A 21,672-nucleotide genomic window follows, 5' to 3' on the forward strand; every position below is an offset into this window, starting at 1 on the left:
TTAGAGTGATTGGAGTCATCTTAAATGCAAACGTGGTAGATGTCGCTATGGGCTCTCGCTTCCCCCCCCCGCCGCCAGTTACACTAGAAAACACACACGCACACATTGATCGTCCATCGCCCGCAAAATGACCGTTTCCCGAAACGAACGAGAACGATCGCAATAGTAACAATAGTAGTGATTGTGAGTGATTGACGTAGCGCTACTCGCAACGTTTGTTGTTGACGGTTGTTTCGTGTTTCTTGTCGTACACGTCTCTTTCGCAGAAAAAACATACCGCGAACATTCGGTTTGCCAGACGAAAGAAAGAGAAAGAAATATAGCTTCGACAGTTTATATCTGATTGCGAACGACACAATATCGGCACCGTTCCTCGATGCTCGTTCATCGATAAACGACGTCTCGACACGGTGACGATATCCGTTTATTCGACAGTTTTGAATAATCTCGAGGGAGAATAAACCGAAATCATTACACCCGCAACAAAGTGCGTAGTTTGCTGAATTGCGTACATCTCGTCAAACTCTGGAAAAGGAAGAGAGGAACGCTACATTCTTTCGGTCACACTCCGCGCTTGCCAATCGGTTACCGAAAGATGCACATCACCTGTAAATGTTTGAACGTGTCTATCGAGTCCAGGAGCACCGAGTTACAGCGGGTTAACATTGAATTGACTGACCTAGAACGCGCCGATGCATTTTTTCGTGAGGTGAATAAGTTTTTTTTTTGTCATTCTTTGTCTTTCTCTTTCTCTTGAAAACTTCTTCTAAATACGATGAAATTTTTGAGGAAAAAGAGAAAAAAGAAAAGAAAGCTGAAACGCCTGAGAATCCGCGAACGAAGCACTCCAGCCATTCCAGGCTCCTTCTCTCTCTCCTTCCTCTCACCCGCTCTACCACAATGTTATGTTGACCGGTATGAATTCAGAGTTTAACCATTTTATCCTCTTACATCGTGCATGATGAGCACGATACATCACTTATCCTTATTGTTTACTGAATATTAAATAAGGATAAATAATATGCATGAAATGGAATGCACCCATAGAGACTAAATTAATTTTTTTGGCATTTTTTTCTAATTTTGTCATAGTGATATTTGCACTAGTGTCATACTGTCGTGATAAATTATTTATGTAATTATAATTAAAACAAGGAACAATTAAATAATTTATTAAACATTTACCAACCACATTTTAATATGACAGATCTTGATTTTATCTTTTACAGGATCTGGCAACTGTATCAGAATTGAAAAATATTACAAAAGAACAACCTGGTTTGATGGAAATAAGAAATGTTGGATCATGGATTATACATCGTTGTTACAATTGCTCGATGTATACTCATGCAGTTCATAGAGAATATGGTGCTGCTTTAGTCCTTGTTAATAACAATATTCTTGTAAGTTGTTTGGATAAAATGTATTCACCATATGCAAAAAATATTTAGTTACAAAATAGTCAGGAGACAATCATCTTAAAACAATGGCTCCAAATTGCTTTTGTCATAAATGATTTGTCTTATTTGATACACTTGGCTTATTCCTGTTATATTGGGTTGTTGAAAAAATCATGACACATTTTTACATATACATTTAAAAATGTGTCATGACTTCCAACAACCTAATACATTCTTATTGCTGTTGACGTAATAAACTATTTAATAAATGATATATTGTATAATTAAAGATGTTTGTTTTAAGCATCATTTAATATAGCTATGTGGCTAATTTTCGCAATGACGATTGTCTCTGCATATGATATTAGTTATAGATTACAGACATGTACTTGTGTTTGGTACTCGATTTGGTATTTATATATAATAAATTACAAAAACAAAACATCAGATATATTGTATATTTATGAATTTTATGAATTTTATGAATTAATTGACCTCTGAGTGATCTCGTTCGTTTATAAGAAAAATTGATTTATTGTTTTCAGTTATCTTCCGAAGACATAAATAAATTGAAATTCAATCCGGATTATAGTCCAGTGTTTAGGATAGTAATCAATCATAGTTTAGAAGATCTTGATGATTATCTGCAACAGCCTAATAAATTTTCTGGTAAGTCAACATATGTCTAACATATTTACATGTTCAACATGCATTAATTGTAAGTATCATTAGATTGCTAAATGGTTAATATATATATCATAATATACATATCATTTGCTACAGCAAAAAATCAAAAACCATCATTTTTTAATTATTTGCAAGGAAAGGAATCTTTGGGATTCTTATTACTAGTAGAACGACATGACTGCTTCTAAAATTGAAAAAAGGCATGAGAAAAGAGAATTTTGCATCAAGAATGTTGCAAGTCAAAAGGGGTGACTTTTAATGATTCATTATAATAAATGAGACTTCAGTATACTAAATAAAGAGCTAATGATATTTTTGTTCCTCTACAATCAGATTTTACAACAATTATCAAAATTGCTTAAGGCTCCTGACTCCTCAGCCGAGAACTCCGCGTTGACGGTAGCGACATTTCGTTGCGGACAAAATTAGAACTAATACACGTGAAACGTGACAGATTGACGATGAAATGTTATCGTGCATGTCATTTTGTTATTATGTGTTTCATTGTAAAAACATGACTTGTCTCGTATTTACCAAATTCGTAAAAATGGACCGCGAGTAAAGTTTCTTTGAATTTTATACATAAAAGTACATTTTTCACTCCTTTTAATAGCTATCCGTGTGTTTTCCTGTCTGAATAGACGTCACTTTACGTGCTTTTTACGACTATTTACTGACTGCTAGGCGAAAAAAGGATAGTCGTGACCGATATTTAGAAGTGTTTTAAAGCCATCTGATTAGTCTGTTTTATCCAAATTGGCATTATTTAGAAATGGCACGTCGGACAAAATTATGTGCCCATGTGTTTTCCTGTTTCAATTGCTTCACTTTACATGCTTTTTACAACTATTTACTGATTATTAGGCGGAAAAAGGATAGTCGTGACCGATATTTAGAAGTGTTTTAAAGTCATCTGCTTAGTTTGTTTTATCCAAATTGGCTTTATTTACAAATGGCATGTCGGACAAAATTACGTGTCATTTCACGCAATTTCTCGCTTCTGACGTCACGACTTCAATATGGCCGCGGCGAGTACTCAGGAGCCTTAAAAATGATATTCTTTTAATGATGCAAGACATTCAAACTCATTTTCTAACCTTTTTTTTAATTATCATTAATTGTCAGGTCAATTTGATGCTACAAATGCTTTGAACACTTAATTGACCAAGCAGAATAAAAAATTTTACTAATTGATCAATCAAAGAATACTTCAAAGCATTTATAGTATCAACTTGATTGTACCCATTATTTTAGTAAATAAATAATATAAAATATATATCATCTCAATGTTATGTCTTTCTTTTTTGCCAGTTTCACAATTACCTAGCACGGTTCAAATGGCCCTAGATGGATTACAACGACAGCTGGAGGAAGCTGTACAACGTCAAACAACAGCGATAGAAAATAAAATACGTGCGTTTACTGCAGAGCAGTATCAACTGTTGGAACAATTTCGTGAAAGAGCACACAACGAACATAGGCTATTATCAAAGTATCATCATCTTACTTATTAAGAATGAATATATTGCTATTATGTAATAATAATCGCAACTTTTTTTTTTTTTATAATTAGACTAGTATGTAAAGGAGAAGAAACAAATAAGGTGACCAATAATATAGAAACTCCACCAACGACTCCCGATGGCTTTAAAAATACCTTGACTACCTCTGCTGCAACTACAGTAAATCCAAAGTCCAATATAATATTTAATGACACAGAAGTGTCCAGTGGCCCATACGTTAAACAGGAGACAACCATCAAAGATTCTTCTAAAAGCAATATTAACGTAAGTTACTTGTTTAAAGTTATTAAAGTTTTCTCAAGCACATTATTTTATCAACAGATTAAATTTTTATTGTAAACCTATGAACAATCAACTTTGTAGAATGAAAGTTCGAGAAAAAAAGATCCATTGTATATTTGTAACAAGGAATCAGCTAGCTTCGATACAGAAGCGTTGTTTCCTTTTGAAGGAATAGAGGATATAGATGCAGCTGGCCAACAACTTATGTGGTCTTCAGAAGAGGGATCTGACACCGATGGTATGACGTATTAACATCATTTATTGTCTGTATAGCAACATTTCGTTTAGAGTTAAATGTATGTAATAATTTGTTCAGATTCAAGCCAAAACGAAGGGATTCATATGCCAAGAGGTCAAAGGGATAGTCATTCCACGTTAGCTAAATCATTACCTGTCACCGTGCCTGTCTTCCCTTCTATCGTTCGTCGTACGGTGCAGGACCAAGATGATGACCAGGTAAAGCTGATTTTCACATGATTTTACAATATATTCGTATATGTATACAAATTATATATATATATATATATATATATATATATATATATATATATATATGTGTATACACATGCACATGTGCGTGTACATATATGTATGCTACAAATAATTTTTATACATTTCGAGTCTTTTATCGCTATTTGATTAAAATATACTCAAGATAAAGAATAATAGTATGTATTTATATATGATTTATATAATTACAGTTGCCAACTGATCCATTAGATCCGCACAACATTCGAGCTTCAATTAAAGCCTTAGCTAAAAGCGTCCATGGTGATACGGTATTTGGAGATTTACCACGTCCGAGATTTTCTACTCAGATCTGATTTACCAAGTGTGATGAGAAAACTTCACTCATCATTTCTTAATTTTTTGATACAATATATCATAGTCTCTATCATCCGTCATTTGTCTTTCATATAAAAGTTAATGAGAGGTTTATGTATACTGGAAATAAATGTGGCCGGTTTTGCAGACAAGTACACCTTGCGTATTTCTATAAAATAGAAACTTAAAAATATGCCTTAACTTATGTTATCTAAATTTATTAAATGTAAACACATTTAAGAAAAGACAAAACTTTATATGCTACTTAAATTGGATGCTGTATTTGCAAATATTGCGTTAAAAATAATTTAATAGACAAAATGTATAAAATGTTTAGAATTGATTTATATGTCTGCAAAATTTTGAGTTGTCTACTGCATCAATTTGGAACTTGATAATTTATTCCGGCATACTTTAATTGTGTATGTTGTTGTAAATACTTAAATACTACACAATAGACTGAATTTTTTATCGAGTAACTTGAGATTAATTTGACATTGCGGCACAATAATAATAGTAGATAACTACGTTGTGCTTTTCGCTTGACGCATTGCCACATTGCTGGTGCTCATAAAATTATGTGTGCGTGTGTGCATGCGCGAATGCGTAAATATTTTACAACATTAATATTTTGCTCGTTTTGTCAAAAATTTAAATACTATTGAAAAATGCAAAGGTAATGTCAATTATGCACAAGAATGCTTTATAAGAAAAATTATATAATTAATGTGATAGAAAAATACAGCGCAAATGTCAATATAATAAGAATACGGAGACCTTACAAAGAGAAATTACAAACTATAATTTCATATGTAGAGTAAGGTCTAAAGCAAATTATTGTCAAACGCTTCTTATAATATCGCATATTTTATTATAAAATAACGGATATCTTTCCTGCAACTAATTTTTTTAACATATTGACTGAGTATTAAATATTAATGAGCTTAGATACTATGCAAGAAAAAAATAAAACTTCATTGAATATAATATAATTATGGTCTGTGCTTTTGATAAAAAAGAAATATTTCATCTTATCACATTTGAACATATATTATTGATTCAAGTTTACTTATCATGAAACACTTGTAAGAATATTATTATAGCTTTGTGAAGTTAAAAATATATTTCTTGATATTTTTCCAACAGTTTGCAGTTTGTAAGTGCAACATAGCATTACTTTTTTTTACCCTTAAAACATTAAGATGACATAACGCGTAAAAATGACGAAATAAATCTTGAACCATTCTTTTAATGTACATACTTTATTATGAGAAATTTAAATCACTGTTTATTTTATGACACAATTTGACACAGAGGGATGAGATGATTAACATACTTTGCTTTTATATATAAAGTATATGTATAAATGTATGTTCAAAATTATGTAAAAATTTTCTATTTAACAGCTTTGCATTATACAGACGTAATATCGTGATATAATTATTACCATTTATTTTTAGTTCTACATTTCTTTTACGAGAATGGTCTGATAAGTAGTAGGATTTGAAATGAAAACACAATATTCAGTGTAATCAGTTTTACCATCATATACCCCCATTTTTCTAACAACGCCTGTTAAAATTTCAGCCTACTCCGTCCATTAGTTTTGTGTTGGCAGCCAATTAAAGTGAACGTCTCAGTCATTTTCATAAATATGGAAAAAGAGCAAATGATATGGGAAAAGAGCCAAACTGGTCGAATTGGCGTACAAACTGCTCCTCCATCCACTGTATTCTCCAAATTTGGCTCCCAGCGACTTTTTCCTGTTTCCCAACATGAGAAAATGGCTCGCAGGGAAAAAATTGTTCTTTTTCCATATTTACGAAAATGACTGAGACGTTCACTTTAATCGGCTGCCAACACAAAACTAATGGATGGAGTAGGCTGAAATTTTAACAGACATTAAAAAGATGGGGGTATATGATAGTAAAATCGGTTTCGCTGAATATTGCATTTTCATTTCAAATTCTATTGCTTATCAAACCGCCCTCGTACAACTGAACTGAATGAATTTCTGTCATATTTTGGAAAAAATTTCAACTTTTGATCATTTACGTTATTTTTATAAATAATCATGTATGTATACTTATGGAATTTTTCGATACTGTCAGTGAGCAAGAGTAGCTTTATTTTTTGCCGCAAGCTCCATTTGTGCAGCGGCTACGGTCTTCATGCCATCCTGCACAGCCGAAAGATTAGCTTTCCACGATACAAGTAAATCTCGCAGTTGCATCCATTGCGGACGACCAAACGTTCTATGCATCGTGCTCGAAATTAATACTTTACGACCAGCTTGATCCATGCGAGCTCTCACAAGTTTGGTTTTTAAAACTAGAATAAATAAATGATTGAAACAATATTATTTATATTATTTTGTAAAAATATCATACGTAATATTTCACATTTCTCCTAAAACTCTGTTTCTTAAGCAATAACAAAATTGTTGAATGTCTCGATAACTCGGTATCAAAATATAATTCTACCAAGTCAGTACGAATTCATTTAATATACCCTGTTAACAGGTGTCTCCACTCTTAAATGGGCAATAGTGGAAACTATGTTATTTACAACAGGATGTATGTGTGTTGTCATTTATTGTAAATAAAAAGTTAAAGACTAAATAGCTTACCATCAATTATAAAACTTTCTACTTCAGATTCATCAATTTGCAATTCCTCTTGTATAGTATCAAAAGACATTTCTGGATTTGTCTCTGCAAGTTGCATAAAGGTCAACAGCCTCATCTTCTTCATGTTTTGTTCATGATTTAATCCTACAAAAGAAAAAAAAGTACATTACAATTTTGTTTTTTTACACAAAATAAATTTAGTATCTTATATTACTCTACATTATTTAGTATCTCATATTAGACTAAGCATTTACCAAGTTGATGCTCTACAAATTCTCTATGATGTTGATAGAAATGCAAATATGCTGGTAATTTATCTTGCACAAATACAAGAAGTAAATCGTGTATCAATTCTCCTTCTAAAAATCTCACAGGTTTCAAAGCTAAAAGCGGATCTAACAAAAATGTATTTGGATCCGCTAATGCAGCTAATATACAACGCTGTGCATCTTCTCTAGCTGCAGAAGCATTCTCAGCTGTGTAAGTTCCCAACAGTTCTACCATGACGGCTGCTGCTTGCTCTCTAAAAAATATTTTTTTCATATAAAAAAAAATATATATAGTATGCATATGCGTGTGAAAAAATCTGTGAGGTCATACCCCTGTTTGCAGCTTAAAAGAACTTCATGCAGTAAACGCAGCAATTTTTGCATTTGCTCATTCGATGGAGGAAAGGAAGCAAATTGTTGTTTCAATTGATCTATTCCACTATATACAGCTTTTACTTGATCAACATTGCGGGCTATTTGTACCAAGTGATAATAAACATGATATCTCATTGGAGAATCATCAGCAAGAGATTGAAATAAGAGCCATAAACTGTAAATATATATTGTTGTTACATTAATATGTAGGCTAATATGTAGCATATTGACTTTATAACTAATATGTAGCATATTGACTTTATAAAAATAAATAATTTATTACGCTTTTAAGCAAACCAATCCGAGCTTGTAGCCAGGTGCTTTTACAAGTTTCTCACAGAATGCCAAAATTAAATTTTCAGCACGTTCTGTAGGTATCTGTAATAATGATGAAAATAAAAAGGTAAATTAATATTTATGTGTAATAATAAAAGAAAAAAATATCAAATATGAAACTTGCCAGAATCATAATAGAAACAATGTCGTTTAATACAGTTTCTATTTCATTTTCATTTCCTTCTTTGAAACATGCCTCACACACCCCAATAATCTTGTGCAAATCATCTTCTATGCCTTTAGGAGATTTCTCTTCGCTAATTTCTGCACCAAGACTCTTAAAATATACTCTCAATTCTTGCGCCTAACAATAATATTTAAACATTATTTAACCAATATATGTAATACTTTTACTAATGCTTCTACAGTTAAGGTACATGTCGATATAACCTAAAAATGATGTAGACAAATGTTTCAAAGATTTATACGATATGTATATGCCAGATATATTTCTAAAAAAATTAGCTACAATTACTTTTTAATTTTGCAAATTTACCTGATCATCCAATGGCAATTCCATGAAAATTGGCGGCACCTGCATCTTGACAAAACGATAACACGTTTTACGTGACAAAATCCAAAAATTCAGCTAGAGTCGGAAGAAATCTGAAAACTAGAAAGGGGGAAATGCTGGAACTGGAATACTCCGAGTCGTTCAACAAGCAAGATTGCGTTCCAAAATTTATCGAAAAATAAAGCGTTGTAACTATTTTGGGTCTGTTCCGTTTCTCGAGGTTTGTTCTGTTTGTTTACGTTGCATGCTTCAACATGATAATTATGTAGCACACATTGTACATACAATCAGCCAAATATTACACAGGATTTACTCTGTGCTTGCAATATCCAATTATTGATGATAATTGATGATCCAAAATCCGAAGATTTGCTCATATCGTATGCTTCAAGCTCCAAGAGTACTTGAATCACTTAGATCACTTTTTCGTGTGCAATCACAACAATATTGATTTGAACGTATTGACATTGAGTGCGTTGAAGTAAATAGGAGTACGAGCTTAGCCAAATTCCAGGGGATCAGAGCCTCGCACATAAAATGCATAACATAACATAAGCACAACATAAGACCGATAAGCTAATGAGCATCCAGCATAAAGTCGCCATATTGATTTACATAAGATTCCCATTGATCCAAAGGCTTTATGCTACGCTTATGCTCTATTATGCATTTCATGTGCGAGGCCCTTGAGGCCCTTAACACCGCACAAGCATAACATAAGACCAAAAGACCAATAAAAATATTGTGTAAATCAATATGGCGACTTTATGTCGGATGTTCATTGGCTCATTGGTCTTATGTTATGTTCTGTTATTCATTTCATGTGCGATAGGCTTTTGTCTGGAATCTGGATAGGCTCATACTCCTATTTAAAGGCCTCGCACATGAAATGCATAACATAACATAAGCACAACATAAGATTAACGGACCAATGAAAATGTTATGTAAATCAATATGGCGACTTTATGCTGGATGCTCATTGACCCATAGGTCTTATGTTATGCTTGTTATGTTATGCGTTTCATGTGCGAGGCCCTTTACTTCAACGCACTTCACCAATTATTGTGATTGGTGACGAAAAAGTGATCCAAGCGATTCAAGTACTCTTGGAGCATGCGACGCGAGCAAATCTTTGGATTTTGGATTATCAATCAACATCAATAATCGGATATCGCGAGCACAGAGTGAATCCTGCGTAATATTTGGCTGATTGTACGATGTGTGTTGAATAGGGTAACAACTGATAATAGTTGTTCGATTCCTCAACGTAATTTACGTAGTAGGTAACTTTCCAACTTTTTATCAAGTAGAATAGTAAAAAAAAAAACTGAATGAAAAGTATGTATTTCTCGCATACCACATATTTTTTCTAACAATGTAGTAACCGATTCTCGAGTTTTATTATTCATGTATTTTTAAATAGATTTTCTAATTATAAGAATTAGTGAAATATAAAGAGAAAGAGAGTTAAATTGAGGTTGATAGTAATGAACATTAAGATAAAATAAAAAGAACCTTTAATCATAGCTAAAAACTAGATGATATCGAGTACACACATGAGAAGAGCTTGTATTTATTTATGTAAAAGGATATTATATGTGAAATAAACTTTATAACTTGGGACCATTGAGAAATGTTATTGAAATTATTTTGCATAATTTTATTGATATTTAATTAATTATATGATGCATATACAATTGATTAATGAAAAAAACACTCAATTATCTTGTAAAATCCTAACATTAATATGAATGCAATGCAGAGTTTTCATTCTTCAATGTTTATTTTATGAATATAGATATTATAAATCACTGGAAATACAAAAATACAAAAAAATCAAAGATTTGTCAAAATTATAATTAATATAAAGAATATTTGAATTTTTATCAAATATAAAATATCCATAAACTTAGAAGCTTTTATAATGATGTTGAAATAACATATCGTTAATTTCTCTTAAATTAATCGCTTTGCAAGCTGCGTCTACAGCTTGTGTCATAGCTGGTGTACCACAACTGAAAACACCAATCTTATTTATCTGAAAAAAGAATTGTCTTGCTGTACACATAATGTGAAGAAACAAATATGATGCAATAAGGATCCAAAAAGATTATATGATAAATAAAATTAATATATATTTATATGATAATTACAATGGTAATAATGATTATATATAATAATAATAATGATGTTGTGATGATAATAACAATAGTAATAAAGTACTTACAGTAGGATGTAACTTTCCTATAGACAAGAAAAATTGAGAAAACTTTGGTTGTCCAAAATGTGTCACAGCTTTTAAGCCAGTAAACAAAGACTTGTTTGAAATCTTTTGAAAATGACGTTCACAAATATACTGTAAATAATATTTAATTATTTATAAAAGTCTGTAATAACAGGCTCTAGTCAGTTATAACAGGTGCATTGTCTTACCAAAAGTATCGTGCGTAGGTCAAATTTTTGATAGAATTGAGTAACAAAGATATGAATAGATACTATGTTATTGACATCTACTTTTTCGAGTTCTCTCAGTATGTCAACCATCCATTCAAATTGTTTTTGTGTTCTTGTTACCCAAAGAAAATATATCTATACATTGAATAGTTTTTTATTTCCTTTTTTTATCACACAATATTGATAGCTATAGTTATTACCTTTTTGCAACCAAAGTTTAACTTGCAGTTTGATTTAAAAACGATATCTTTAAGTATCGATGCAAAGGGTGTAACACCTATGCCACCACCAACCATGATTGCCACTTGATATTTATCCCAATCTTGGTGACCTTCTCCATATGGGCCATCTATGTGAATCTACAATATCAAGATTTGAAAATGATAATAATATATATCAAAATTTCATAATTAATAAATATTATATATATAATATTTTTAGTAAATATCTCATGCAATATTATTTGTGCAAATGTATGTATATAATAGTGATAATGATAAAGAATAGTAAACAAAGAATTTGCAATATAATGCAGATTTACCATTGGCAAGTTTTCATTAGACGTGGTACACAATTCTAGTTTCTCCCTAATATTTGTGGTCCATGGTCCAACCGCTCGAACGTGTATACTTAAATTTGTTTCGTGTGGCGCAGAAGATAAAGTAAATGGATGATACTCGTTTGTCTTTAACGCTGGGCATGCTATTCTAATCCATTGACCAGATTTATATTGAAAATTTAAAGGTTTGAGAAATGTTATACATGTGACACCTACAATAAATGTAGCACGTGAATTTATCTGAGGAATAAGATGAATAAATGAGAGAAAATTACAGTCAAACAGAAACTGTAGTATAAAAGTACCTGATGGCAGAATTTCTGCTTTGAGTATTGGTATTTCTATTGTCGTTCTAGTTACAGTTACGACTTTATCAAGAATAAATAGAACGGCTGGTCCCAGAAAGAAATAATGAAAGTACGGTTCCTGTTAAAGATGGAATGAATTTACACTCAAATAATAATGCAAATAATTACAAATGTAAACATTTAATTGAGTTTTATAGAAAATCAATTATTGTCAATTACTTGCACTAATCTTCCACTGCCATGTAAAAACATCAATATGTAGAAAATTGGGTACAAGGAATGTACAAAAGAGAACCAGTTGTAGAATGATTTGCGTACCATCGATAACGAGCATACAAAAATTAATCCAGTCAAAATGGTTAAAAGCATTCCCGTTATACCTGTCATTGTACCCCAACACCAGTAGTGAAACTTTGGAAGTTCGTGCGTCCTAGATGTCAATAATCATGTAACGCATGCAACGTGCGGTATTATGCATTGCAAGACGCAAACAAGCGCGAATAACGATATAATAATAAATAAAATGATTAAAATAATTGAAAGGCAAGATAAGCTTACGCGTGGAAATAATTGCGAAATAAACACGTCAGATCATCGGCAGTTTGCGTAGATATATGATAAAAGTTGAAGCCATGTCCAATAATATGTAACACTAAAAGTATTAAAAGAAAAAAGTTACGTGGAGAAGAATTTAAAGGGAAAGTACACGATTATATATATATGCAGGTGTGTATACACAAGTTATACAAGTTAAGGATATCTCACCAGTAAACACCAACGCCCAGCAAGCGATATATTTATGCATTTCGATTGCTGAATCGAAAGGAATGTAAAATTGCAGAATTGTACTTCTCAGAATAGTGATAGTGTTATGACACATCATAATTAATAATGAGGAATAGGTAAACATCATAGCTGACGCTGCACCTCTCGTTATAGTCAAACCATATCCTAATATTCGTCTCAAGCCAGAATGTTCCCGTTGTACGGAGTAATCTGCAGTGAAAACATTCATTGCAAGGCACAAAAAGTTGATTAAAGATAAAGATAGTTTATTAAAGATGTTTAAGGATAAAGACGTACAATATACTCGCTCTGCAAAAATCCCAAGTAGGAACAAAGTGTATAAACATATCCAGAATATCTGCAATCGTTTGTTAGCAAGGTATTTCATTATAGGATACCAATAATCATCTGAATGTTTCTTTATTTCTTCGACAATTTTTTCGTCCTTGTCGATCATTTCGCTATTACTTTTCCTTCTCTTTGTATCTCGTTCGCCTTCAATTTTCCCTTCAATTCTGAATTGCAATTCGCTGGGATCGGCATAGAGGCTCTCCACCGTCTTTTGTACCTCACCGATAAATGTTGATTTAACTGTTTTCACACCCGCGTGAAGTTTCCTGTTGCTTTTTCCATCCGTAGGTACGTTGAATTCTAACTCCGCGTAATTAAATTTATTATTAAAGTCACTTAGTATCTGCTGAAAATCTTGTAAATTTATCGTTTTTTTATTCGCCAAGTCTGCATGAATCATCATGGATTGCACTAAAGTTTCCAGTTCATTGTCCGTGACATCAGCATTGACAGTCTCCATAAATGATCTATGATGGGTTTAATCTTACGTTAATCTTACGTTATTTCTCTGAGAGATGCGCGAGCAAAAACTTTTTTCCTATTTATGATTTAAAATAAAACTAATTTATAGTTCGTTTAAGCAGATTTTCATGTTTTAATTAAAAATCGAAGGGATAACAAATGTAGATTAATAAACCTTGATCTCGCAATCAGTTTAATTTACTCTTTATCTTTTTTTAATTCTTAGAATTGGAATAAATTAAGATTGATTATAAATCGAGATCAAAGTTAATCTGCATTGGTGGAAATGGACACAACATATGAATAAATAAGGATGCTCTAAATCTTCCAGACCCATGAGGCAAAAGGGACATTAATCATTAGTGTCATTACTATCCTAGTGGATAATAACCCTTATAAACTATAATACATATAAAAGAATATGCACAAGAGGGCATTGAGCAATTAAACAATTTACAAATATACCTCAACATATTTGAGAACTCTTCTCTCTTTAGTCTTCCCGTGCCATTGATATCATACATATCAAACATTAATTTCATCTTCTCTTCAGCGGATCCCTTGAGAAATATCACCAACATGTCGACAAATTCTCGAAACGATATGAAGCCATTCTTATCCTTATCCACTAGATAAAATATCTGCAAATTTAATTTTTCGATATATGTACCAAATATTCGCATTAGATTGTTATTTGGTACAAATGTACAACCTTTTTTACGAATTCAGCGTCCGGTCTCATACTCAGAGCTTCCGCAAATTCTATAATGGTCAACTCGGTGTAAATTACTTCTCGTGCCACTGTCGAATCTATTTGTAAGATTTCCTCTTCTGTATGTGCGATATGGAATGCCTAAAAACATTTCGTAGACATGTAGATATTACATGTAGAGTTTCGCCTAGTTAAAATAGGTAAATACACACTTTACATTAAAAAAAAAGAGATAGATACCTGTGCAAATACAACGCGAAAAAACATTTCTAATTTTTTTTGACGGTGTTTTTTGGTTATCGCTTGCTTCAGTAAGGCATGCGTGGTAGTAGTCATCATTTGCACTAAGCGTGTATCCTCGGACGTTGCAATTTCTGATATAAATTTTTTGAACGTTTTTATAAATGCATTTCTCAAAAAATCAGAATCGAACTTCAACACTAAATCATAACTGTGATCTACGCGAATCAACATGTAATAACTGTCGGATGCACAATAAATCTGTAAGAAAAAAGAAAGGTAATTAATGCATGTGCGCGCGCGCGCGGGCGCGTGTTAAAGGAAAGAAAAAAAGAAAAAATACCATCGCGTTGCTGTTTGATGAAAAATCCACCGCACGTATCAAATATCCCAATTGATTTTTCACCTCCAGTTGCTTTGTTCTTATATTTGGCACTAATATTACGCGTCTTAGTGAAGTTTTTGGCTCTTGCCATTCGCTAGCTGTTTACAAAGCAACAATTTAATTGATATAAGTACATACGTGTAATATGACGCACGCACGCACCCATATTTGACGACGTGCTTGAAAACTTACCAGTATGTATAATATCTATATTATCGCTGCAGTCTACTTTCCTAACATTTTCTTTCACTGTTTTTCTATCTATGAATTGCATCTTGAAAACGATAAACGTAATAAAACCTGCGTGAAAATTAACGTTAAATGATATGAGATCGTCATGAGATTGTAGTAATAACAATAGGATTTTTACCACAGAATAGTGTTGATACACCTAAAAATGTTAAGATGAAGGATACATTGCTGTTCGAGAAAAAATCATAAGTTTCAAGCTTTGTGCAATTCTCAATTGTGTCTTCATTTATTTGATCAGCATGAAAACAGGGACCATTTGTACATCTGCCTTCTTTCACAATTTTATTATTGATACAACTGGGATGTATACCATTCACTGTAAATGTAACAATATGTATCTATCTTTTAATTGCCATCCAATAAATTTATATACCATCTATTTACCCGTGGTAGGAACTCTAAAAGGATTCCTTGGAATATCATTCCAGTCCATTTTAGTGGTACACATTAACACATCGTAAAACGATAATTGTTCCAATCTCTCTATTTCCTTGTCGGTGAAAAGTCTACGTGAAAAGAAGATCGTGTCGAATATTTATTGAATCAATCATACGGAAAATATGGAACATACAAGCGTAAAACGGTAAAATTAAAAGCAATAATTTGCGATTACGCACCCATTTGCGGTATTATTATACCAAAACCTATCACCGTCGCGAATTCGCTGAAACTGATCACGGATGATTCTTTGAAACAACTCTCCAGGTCCGTCACCAGTCTCTAATATTCCACCTACCCAGACGTCCACGTCATCGAATGAATTGTTGTACAATCTGAGAAATTCCTCCCGGATCTTGCATAAAGTACAAATGATTATATATACATATATAATCTTTTACACATAAGTGTTGCGATCAAAGATATGAAAAAATAGATTTCATACAACATACCGATACATCCACGCGATTAAAATGCGATATGTGTTTAACTTCCGCTAGACCGTAAGCACGACGGGCACTATTGTAATCAGGTACCCCATGATCACGTCCTCTCTGAATATTAAGAGCCATTAAGTCCCTTCTGGAAAATTCTAGTGGACCAAATAAACTGCCCCGCAGATCATCAATAATTTTATGATCTTCTTCTTCGCATAATTGAACAGCCATACCCATTAATAATTTCTCCACGTCGATAATATCCTTTATTCTCGTTAAATTGGCGTAGAGAGAGTTCTAAAGAACGATTCAATGTACATTACGTGAATTTCAAAATCAAAACTTGAAACATTCATAAAAGAGTCAGGATACCTGTGACATCCAGTAATTGTTGCACGTTCTGATTGGATACGGTTCCAAGGAACAATTATTCCTCCCATAGTTGCGCAAGTATACACCTAATAGTGCGACTATAGCGATTATCGTGCCAATGTCATTTTATTAAAATTATTATAACGCACACACATTAGATCGTAGTTTATATCTTTGATTATTATCTGCTAATGTTAGTTACAAAATCAAGTTTTTACTTTAGCATCATTTGTTTTAAATATTTAATAAATAGCAAGGTTGAAATGATCGCCGAAGCGCTGTGAGCGCTGAAGCGAACGTAGCCATAATTGAATGGAAAAAAGACGCAAACGAAAATACGTCAATAAGAGCAAATAGGCCATGCATATAAGTATGGTAGAAAAATTAATATTGTTCGCTTGATTGGAGCGTTGCTTGTAATCGTGTCAAGGTCGATACAGATATTGGAAACAATATTTATTACAATTAATAAAAAGTTATGACCGTTATTTACCTGGTGGAACCAAAGTATGCCCGAAGCGAAAAGCAGCTGACTGGAAAAATTGTTCAATTTGCGGATCGATATTGGGATTGTAACCTTTGAACAACGAACAAATTTTGTCATTTGGATTGCAAGCAAAATTAAATTACAAGTAATTTTAAACGAGAATCGTTATCTGTGTCGTGTATACGAAATGGAAAATTTCTTTTACCTTCATACACAGGAAGCATGTTCCCTAACCACGAAGGCAACCATTCGTTGACGATGATGTTTTGCTGAGTCGCTATCACCCATTTACGGGCCTCGTTATAAATCTTATCGCTCGACCAATTTGGATTGTGGCGTTGAACGTGAGACGCTATAAAATTGTGCCACCTGAACCATATTATACCAAAAGTCAGGAGAAACGGATTTTCATTCCCTCGAGGATTTCCTAATTCTGAAAAAAAATTTCATACATACGTTCAAATCGATAATCGAAAAGTAGAGCGAACAAAAATAAATTTGCTCATAACATGTATCTTCCTCGACTGTTGACAAGTGTAAATTGTAAACGGATACTGCGAGTAACGCAACAGCGTATCTTCACCGAAACGTCTCGCAGATGGGTGACGAAGATGACGGTGCGCGATGCACTGAACATGGCGCTCGACGAGGAATTGGCTCGAGACGAAAAGGTGTTTATAATAGGAGAGGAGGTCGCAGAATTCGATGGGGCTTACAAGATAACGCGCGGCCTCTGGAAGAAATACGGCGACAAGAGGTTGATCGACACACCGATCACGGAAGCTGGATTCTGCGGTATCGCCATCGGCGCGGCGCTCTTGGGCCTAAAGCCGATATGCGAATTTATGACCTTCAATTTCTCCATGCAAGCTATCGATCGTATCGTCAATGGCGCCGCGAAGAATCTTTATATGTCCGCAGGAAGATTCCCCGTTCCTATCCTGTTCCGAGGTCCAAACGGTAACGCCAAAGGTTTGGCCGCGCAGCATTCTCAATGCTTCGCCGCGTGGTTCATGAGCACGCCCGGCTTGAAAGTCCTGTCACCGTCGACCTGCGAGGATTACAGGGGTTGCTTAAAGACAGCCGTGCGAGATCCCGATCCCGTAATCATGCTAGAGAGCGAGCTTCTTTACAACATCGAGTTCCCCCTGTCGGATCAAGCTATGGACAAGGACTATCAGATACTCATCGGCAAGGCTAAAGTGGAGAGACCTGGCAAGCACATCACTTTAGTGACGCACGGTCACGCGTACGTGTATACGCTTCAAGCGGCCGATTTGTTAGCTAGCCAAGGTATCGAGGCGGAAGTTATCAATCTACGATCACTGAGACCTTTAGATTGGGACACAGTATTCAAGTCGATCGGAAAAACACACAGGCTAATGACCATCGAACTCGGCTGGCCTAGATGCGGAGTAGGAGCCGAGATCGTTGCGACGGTGATGGAGAATCCAGTCTTCTTTCAGCTAGACGCACCTGCGGTTCGATGCACCGGCATCGACGTTCCAATGCCTTATTCAGAGAAGATCGAGTACGAATGTACCCCGAAGGATCACCACATAGCCGACTACGCCAAACGCATCTGTGGCACAAAATTCTAAAGTTTCTGATATTTCGCAATTTATAGAATAAAGTTCTTCACTCACTGAAATATCTGGTGACACTCTCGGTGTAATGCCGTGAAACGTATTGATGATGATGAATAGGCGGCGGTGGATTGGCCATCGGTAGTCTAACGGTGTTGTAGTCGGGATAAAGAGGAGGAAAGTCTGACGACGCGAGTTGCCCACCCTCCTGCAATGTTCCACTGGCAGTTGTTCTTAAAACGTCAGACCACGCTTTGGATGTACCGTAAATCAATCCACCATCTATGAATGGCGTAATCTCGTTCAGCTGCGATATATGTCAACGTTTAGACTTGAGTACTGGTCGGTCCCACTATAGTCTAACATTTCACAAATACATCTGCGTTTCGAGGAAACACAGGTCGAATTCGCTATCGTACCTGTTGACGAGGATTATTCGGCGAATGACCCGTCCGATGATCGTACCGCGTACGTAAAACGGGCATTGTTGTGTGTCTAAGATTAGTGTCTAGCATTGTTCTGTATCTATGATTTTCCGGAATTTTTATGTTGATATACTCGGGTGGACATGCCGGTCTCTGAGCATCTAAAATTTCCTCCACCACCTGTTGACCTGTCGAGCGAACATTTTTGGTAAATTGCACTTGTTCCAGTTGTATAAAATATATTGCTCTATAATCTGTAGAAGCATCATGTCTAATTTCCAAGATCCTAAATATTTAAAAGTGTGTGGAAACAACACACACATCTAATAATAGTTGATAAATATGCGTACGTGTGCACGTGTGAAATTTTATATGCATATCCAGGGTGAGTCATTTTAATCAGCGCATGCAAATAACTTGTAGAATGCATTGTACATAAAAATGTTTCCTACAAAAGTTGTAAGATTTCAAAAGATCTATTTACTGATCTTGTTAGTTTGACCTTAGATGGCGTCACCAAGGTCAGATCGAAATCACATTAACTTTTTTAAATGAAACACTATTTTTGATTCCAAAATATAATAGCTGGTATCAAGAACTTTCTAAAACATTACAAGAAAGTTTATTTTTGTTAAGTACTTTTCGTGTTATGAGGCTTGAAATTTATAATACACTGTAGTTTTCAAGCCTCACAACTTGGAAAGTACTTAATGAAATATAATTTTTTTGTAGTAACGCCAGCTATATTAGATTCTGGAATTAAAAATAGGGTGTTCCAATAGGGTCCTTTAAAAAGTTAATGTAATTTCGATTTGACCTTGGCAACGCCATCCAAGATCAAACTGATAAGATCAATAAATAGATCTTTTGAAATCCTACAACTTTTATCTGAAGCATTTTTTCTAAAATGCTTAATTTTCGAGATATTTCGCTGTCCCGGTACTTTTTCTGCACCCTGTATACATGCATGTATGCATTCGCACACATAGACATATTTTAAAAATGGTCGTAGACTATCGTTTCTTGTATACCGAAAAATACAAGGAGAGCGTTTCTCCCTGTTCTTGATTTAGATCCAATTTTCCCACTCAACAGCTTCTCACTTATCTCTAATGGTTTTGGTCTTTTAGAGCCTGAAGGTTTATACACTCCATCTTCATAAGCCGCTGGCAGTCTTCTTAACAACGGAGTATCAACTGCACCCAATTCTGGTCTTCCAACGTTATTATACCACCCGTCGTAACCAGGATATTCGATTGCAGTGCGATACGGTGAACATTTATTCGGTTCATTATTATTTCCACCCCAACATCCAGTAAATAACCAATCTGTCAAGTCCTTATCGAACGTTTCACGAACCAATTTCTTGTCCGGCTTCTTAAAATCTACCATGTAATAGAGACGTATATATTTTTATGTTAGTTCAATATGCGAAAATTCTAAAATGAGAAAGGAGGTTAAACTTTACATGTTATCTTACAAGGGATAAGATTCACAAAGCTATCAAATTTATAAGCAATTTATATCAATATTGGGCAAAATTTAATCAATTTATCGATTAATAATAATTATGACTAAAACTTTAGTTCTTTATTTAGTTGCTTTAAAAAAACTTCAGGCATTAAAAGAAATTAAATTTTAAGGAATAAAATAAATTGATTAAAATAAATTGTATATAATTATGATTCAATTCATTCGATTAATTGAAAATAATTGCCGATTAGGTAGTTGATCGTTAATGTGATTATTAATCGTTAATTCTAGTCATTTATTTTAAATTGATTGATGGCTGAATGACATTAATATAAATAAAATAATAAGTTACTGACTAATATGAATTTGTGACTAACATCATTTTGAATATCTTTTTGATTTGGCAAACGCATTCTGTAAATTCATAATTATTCATAAAAATTATAATTTGTTTAAATATGGATTAAAAATTAATGATCAATCACATTATTTTTTAACAAAAAAAATAATTATTAAATGTGTTTTTTTGTTTCAATAATCAATCGTGTCCATTATATTTATCACATTAAATTAATTTTTAATCGATTATTTCAGTTAAGAGAAAATTTAATCGTTTAATTATATAAAATCGTTTGACAATTAATTTCATTAATTGATTACACGTTAATCATAACTATATATATTTTAAATTTTAGTCCATTATCTCTTGGTTAACAACAAAATTAATTGACTAATACCCAATACTAGCTTATGAGATATGTATACATACGTCTATTCAAATTTGGTGCAGGTGTTGTAGCTTGCCGTCCCGATGCGTTTTGTGCGGTAATTAATAAAAAATTAATTATGACAATAAATATGTTTAAAATAAGATACATATTGTCTTCTATTAATGCGACACATAAAAAACATACGTGTACTATGCGTATGTCACATAAGAATTATCTCTTCCAGGACTCATTTATTCGGAGCTGCAGCACTTTCTACCGAATGGTATCGTTTGTGACGACTTCTTCCTCTCCATGCGATAAGAATACACATACAGGAAAAAATATGAATCATTGGATATAATTAGATCGCGAGCAATATGATTACAATACAATAT

At 33.5% G+C, this 21,672-nt stretch overlaps 4 protein-coding genes across 5 annotated transcripts; 2 read left to right on the top strand and 2 right to left on the bottom strand.

Annotated features, from left to right (window-relative positions):
• Nucleotides 1–84: 84 nt before the first annotated feature.
• Nucleotides 85–4,872, top strand: LOC105206008. Of its 2 annotated transcripts, none has more exons than XM_039446244.1 (8): nt 85–709; nt 1,230–1,403; nt 1,946–2,069; nt 3,399–3,579; nt 3,661–3,874; nt 3,974–4,130; nt 4,209–4,348; nt 4,594–4,872. In XM_039446244.1, the coding sequence occupies exons 1-8, from the start codon at nt 596–598 to the stop codon at nt 4,714–4,716; spliced, it is 1,227 nt and encodes a 408-aa protein (XP_039302178.1). In that variant the 5' UTR covers nt 85–595; the 3' UTR covers nt 4,717–4,872. The 2 variants fall into 2 exon arrangements, with proteins under 2 accessions (XP_039302178.1, XP_039302179.1); XM_039446245.1 differs by having other exon boundaries at nt 709–915.
• Nucleotides 4,873–5,963: 1,091 nt separating this feature from the next.
• Nucleotides 5,964–8,998, bottom strand: LOC105194859 (eukaryotic translation initiation factor 3 subunit M). The gene is made up of 7 exons (XM_011159973.3): nt 8,823–8,998; nt 8,451–8,630; nt 8,274–8,368; nt 7,947–8,165; nt 7,601–7,869; nt 7,347–7,490; nt 5,964–7,048 (listed from the first exon to the last, which is right to left on the bottom strand). Exons 1-7 carry the CDS (start codon nt 8,865–8,867, stop codon nt 6,825–6,827), a joined length of 1,176 nt encoding a protein of 391 aa, XP_011158275.1. The 5' UTR covers nt 8,868–8,998; the 3' UTR covers nt 5,964–6,824.
• Nucleotides 8,999–10,479: 1,481 nt separating this feature from the next.
• LOC105198516 (dual oxidase 2) lies at nt 10,480–21,546 on the bottom strand. The gene is made up of 26 exons (XM_011165254.3): nt 21,337–21,546; nt 20,126–20,479; nt 19,089–19,282; nt 18,730–18,976; nt 17,289–17,516; nt 17,090–17,173; nt 16,597–16,682; nt 16,240–16,521; nt 15,967–16,142; nt 15,734–15,855; nt 15,468–15,665; nt 15,290–15,397; nt 15,056–15,195; nt 14,713–14,973; nt 14,473–14,613; nt 14,226–14,401; nt 13,245–13,765; nt 12,927–13,157; nt 12,720–12,813; nt 12,381–12,591; nt 12,159–12,279; nt 11,836–12,065; nt 11,495–11,653; nt 11,274–11,429; nt 11,068–11,196; nt 10,480–10,878 (listed from the first exon to the last, which is right to left on the bottom strand). Exons 1-26 carry the CDS (start codon nt 21,443–21,445, stop codon nt 10,750–10,752), a joined length of 4,887 nt encoding a protein of 1,628 aa, XP_011163556.1. The 5' UTR covers nt 21,446–21,546; the 3' UTR covers nt 10,480–10,749.
• On the top strand, nt 17,516–18,733 carry LOC105198508 (pyruvate dehydrogenase E1 component subunit beta, mitochondrial-like). Its single transcript, XM_011165242.2, has one exon. It carries the CDS (start codon nt 17,593–17,595, stop codon nt 18,682–18,684), a length of 1,092 nt encoding a protein of 363 aa, XP_011163544.1. The 5' UTR covers nt 17,516–17,592; the 3' UTR covers nt 18,685–18,733.
• Nucleotides 21,547–21,672: the final 126 nt, after the last annotated feature.

This window comes from Solenopsis invicta, chromosome 2 (assembly GCF_016802725.1).
Source record: "Solenopsis invicta isolate M01_SB chromosome 2, UNIL_Sinv_3.0, whole genome shotgun sequence".
NCBI lineage: Eukaryota > Metazoa > Arthropoda > Insecta > Hymenoptera > Formicidae > Solenopsis > Solenopsis invicta.

Bases quoted from the DNA above. Each gene is read 5' to 3' on its own strand.
- LOC105206008 (XM_039446244.1), top strand. From the start codon at position 596: ATGCACATCACCTGTAAATGTTTGAACGTGTCTATCGAGTCCAGGAGC. The intron at 3,580-3,660 runs GTATCATCATCT...TTTTATAATTAG, and splicing joins GAACATAGGCTATTATCAAA to ACTAGTATGTAAAGGAGAAG. The intron at 3,875-3,973 runs GTAAGTTACTTG...TCAACTTTGTAG, and splicing joins CTTCTAAAAGCAATATTAAC to AATGAAAGTTCGAGAAAAAA.
- LOC105194859 (XM_011159973.3), bottom strand. From the start codon at position 8,867: ATGCAGGTGCCGCCAATTTTCATGGAATTGCCATTGGATGATCAG. The intron at 8,631-8,822 runs GTAAATTTGCAA...TATTATTGTTAG, and splicing joins AATTGCCATTGGATGATCAG to GCGCAAGAATTGAGAGTATA. The intron at 7,870-7,946 runs GTATGACCTCAC...AATATTTTTTAG, and splicing joins CTTTTAAGCTGCAAACAGGG to AGAGCAAGCAGCAGCCGTCA.
- LOC105198508 (XM_011165242.2), top strand. From the start codon at position 17,593: ATGTATCTTCCTCGACTGTTGACAAGTGTAAATTGTAAACGGATACTG.
- LOC105198516 (XM_011165254.3), bottom strand. From the start codon at position 21,445: ATGTATCTTATTTTAAACATATTTATTGTCATAATTAATTTTTTATTA. The intron at 16,683-17,089 runs GTAAATAACGGT...TCGCACTATTAG, and splicing joins GCATACTTTGGTTCCACCAG to GTGTATACTTGCGCAACTAT. The intron at 11,654-11,835 runs GTAAATCTGCAT...TTGATATTGTAG, and splicing joins CTAATGAAAACTTGCCAATG to ATTCACATAGATGGCCCATA.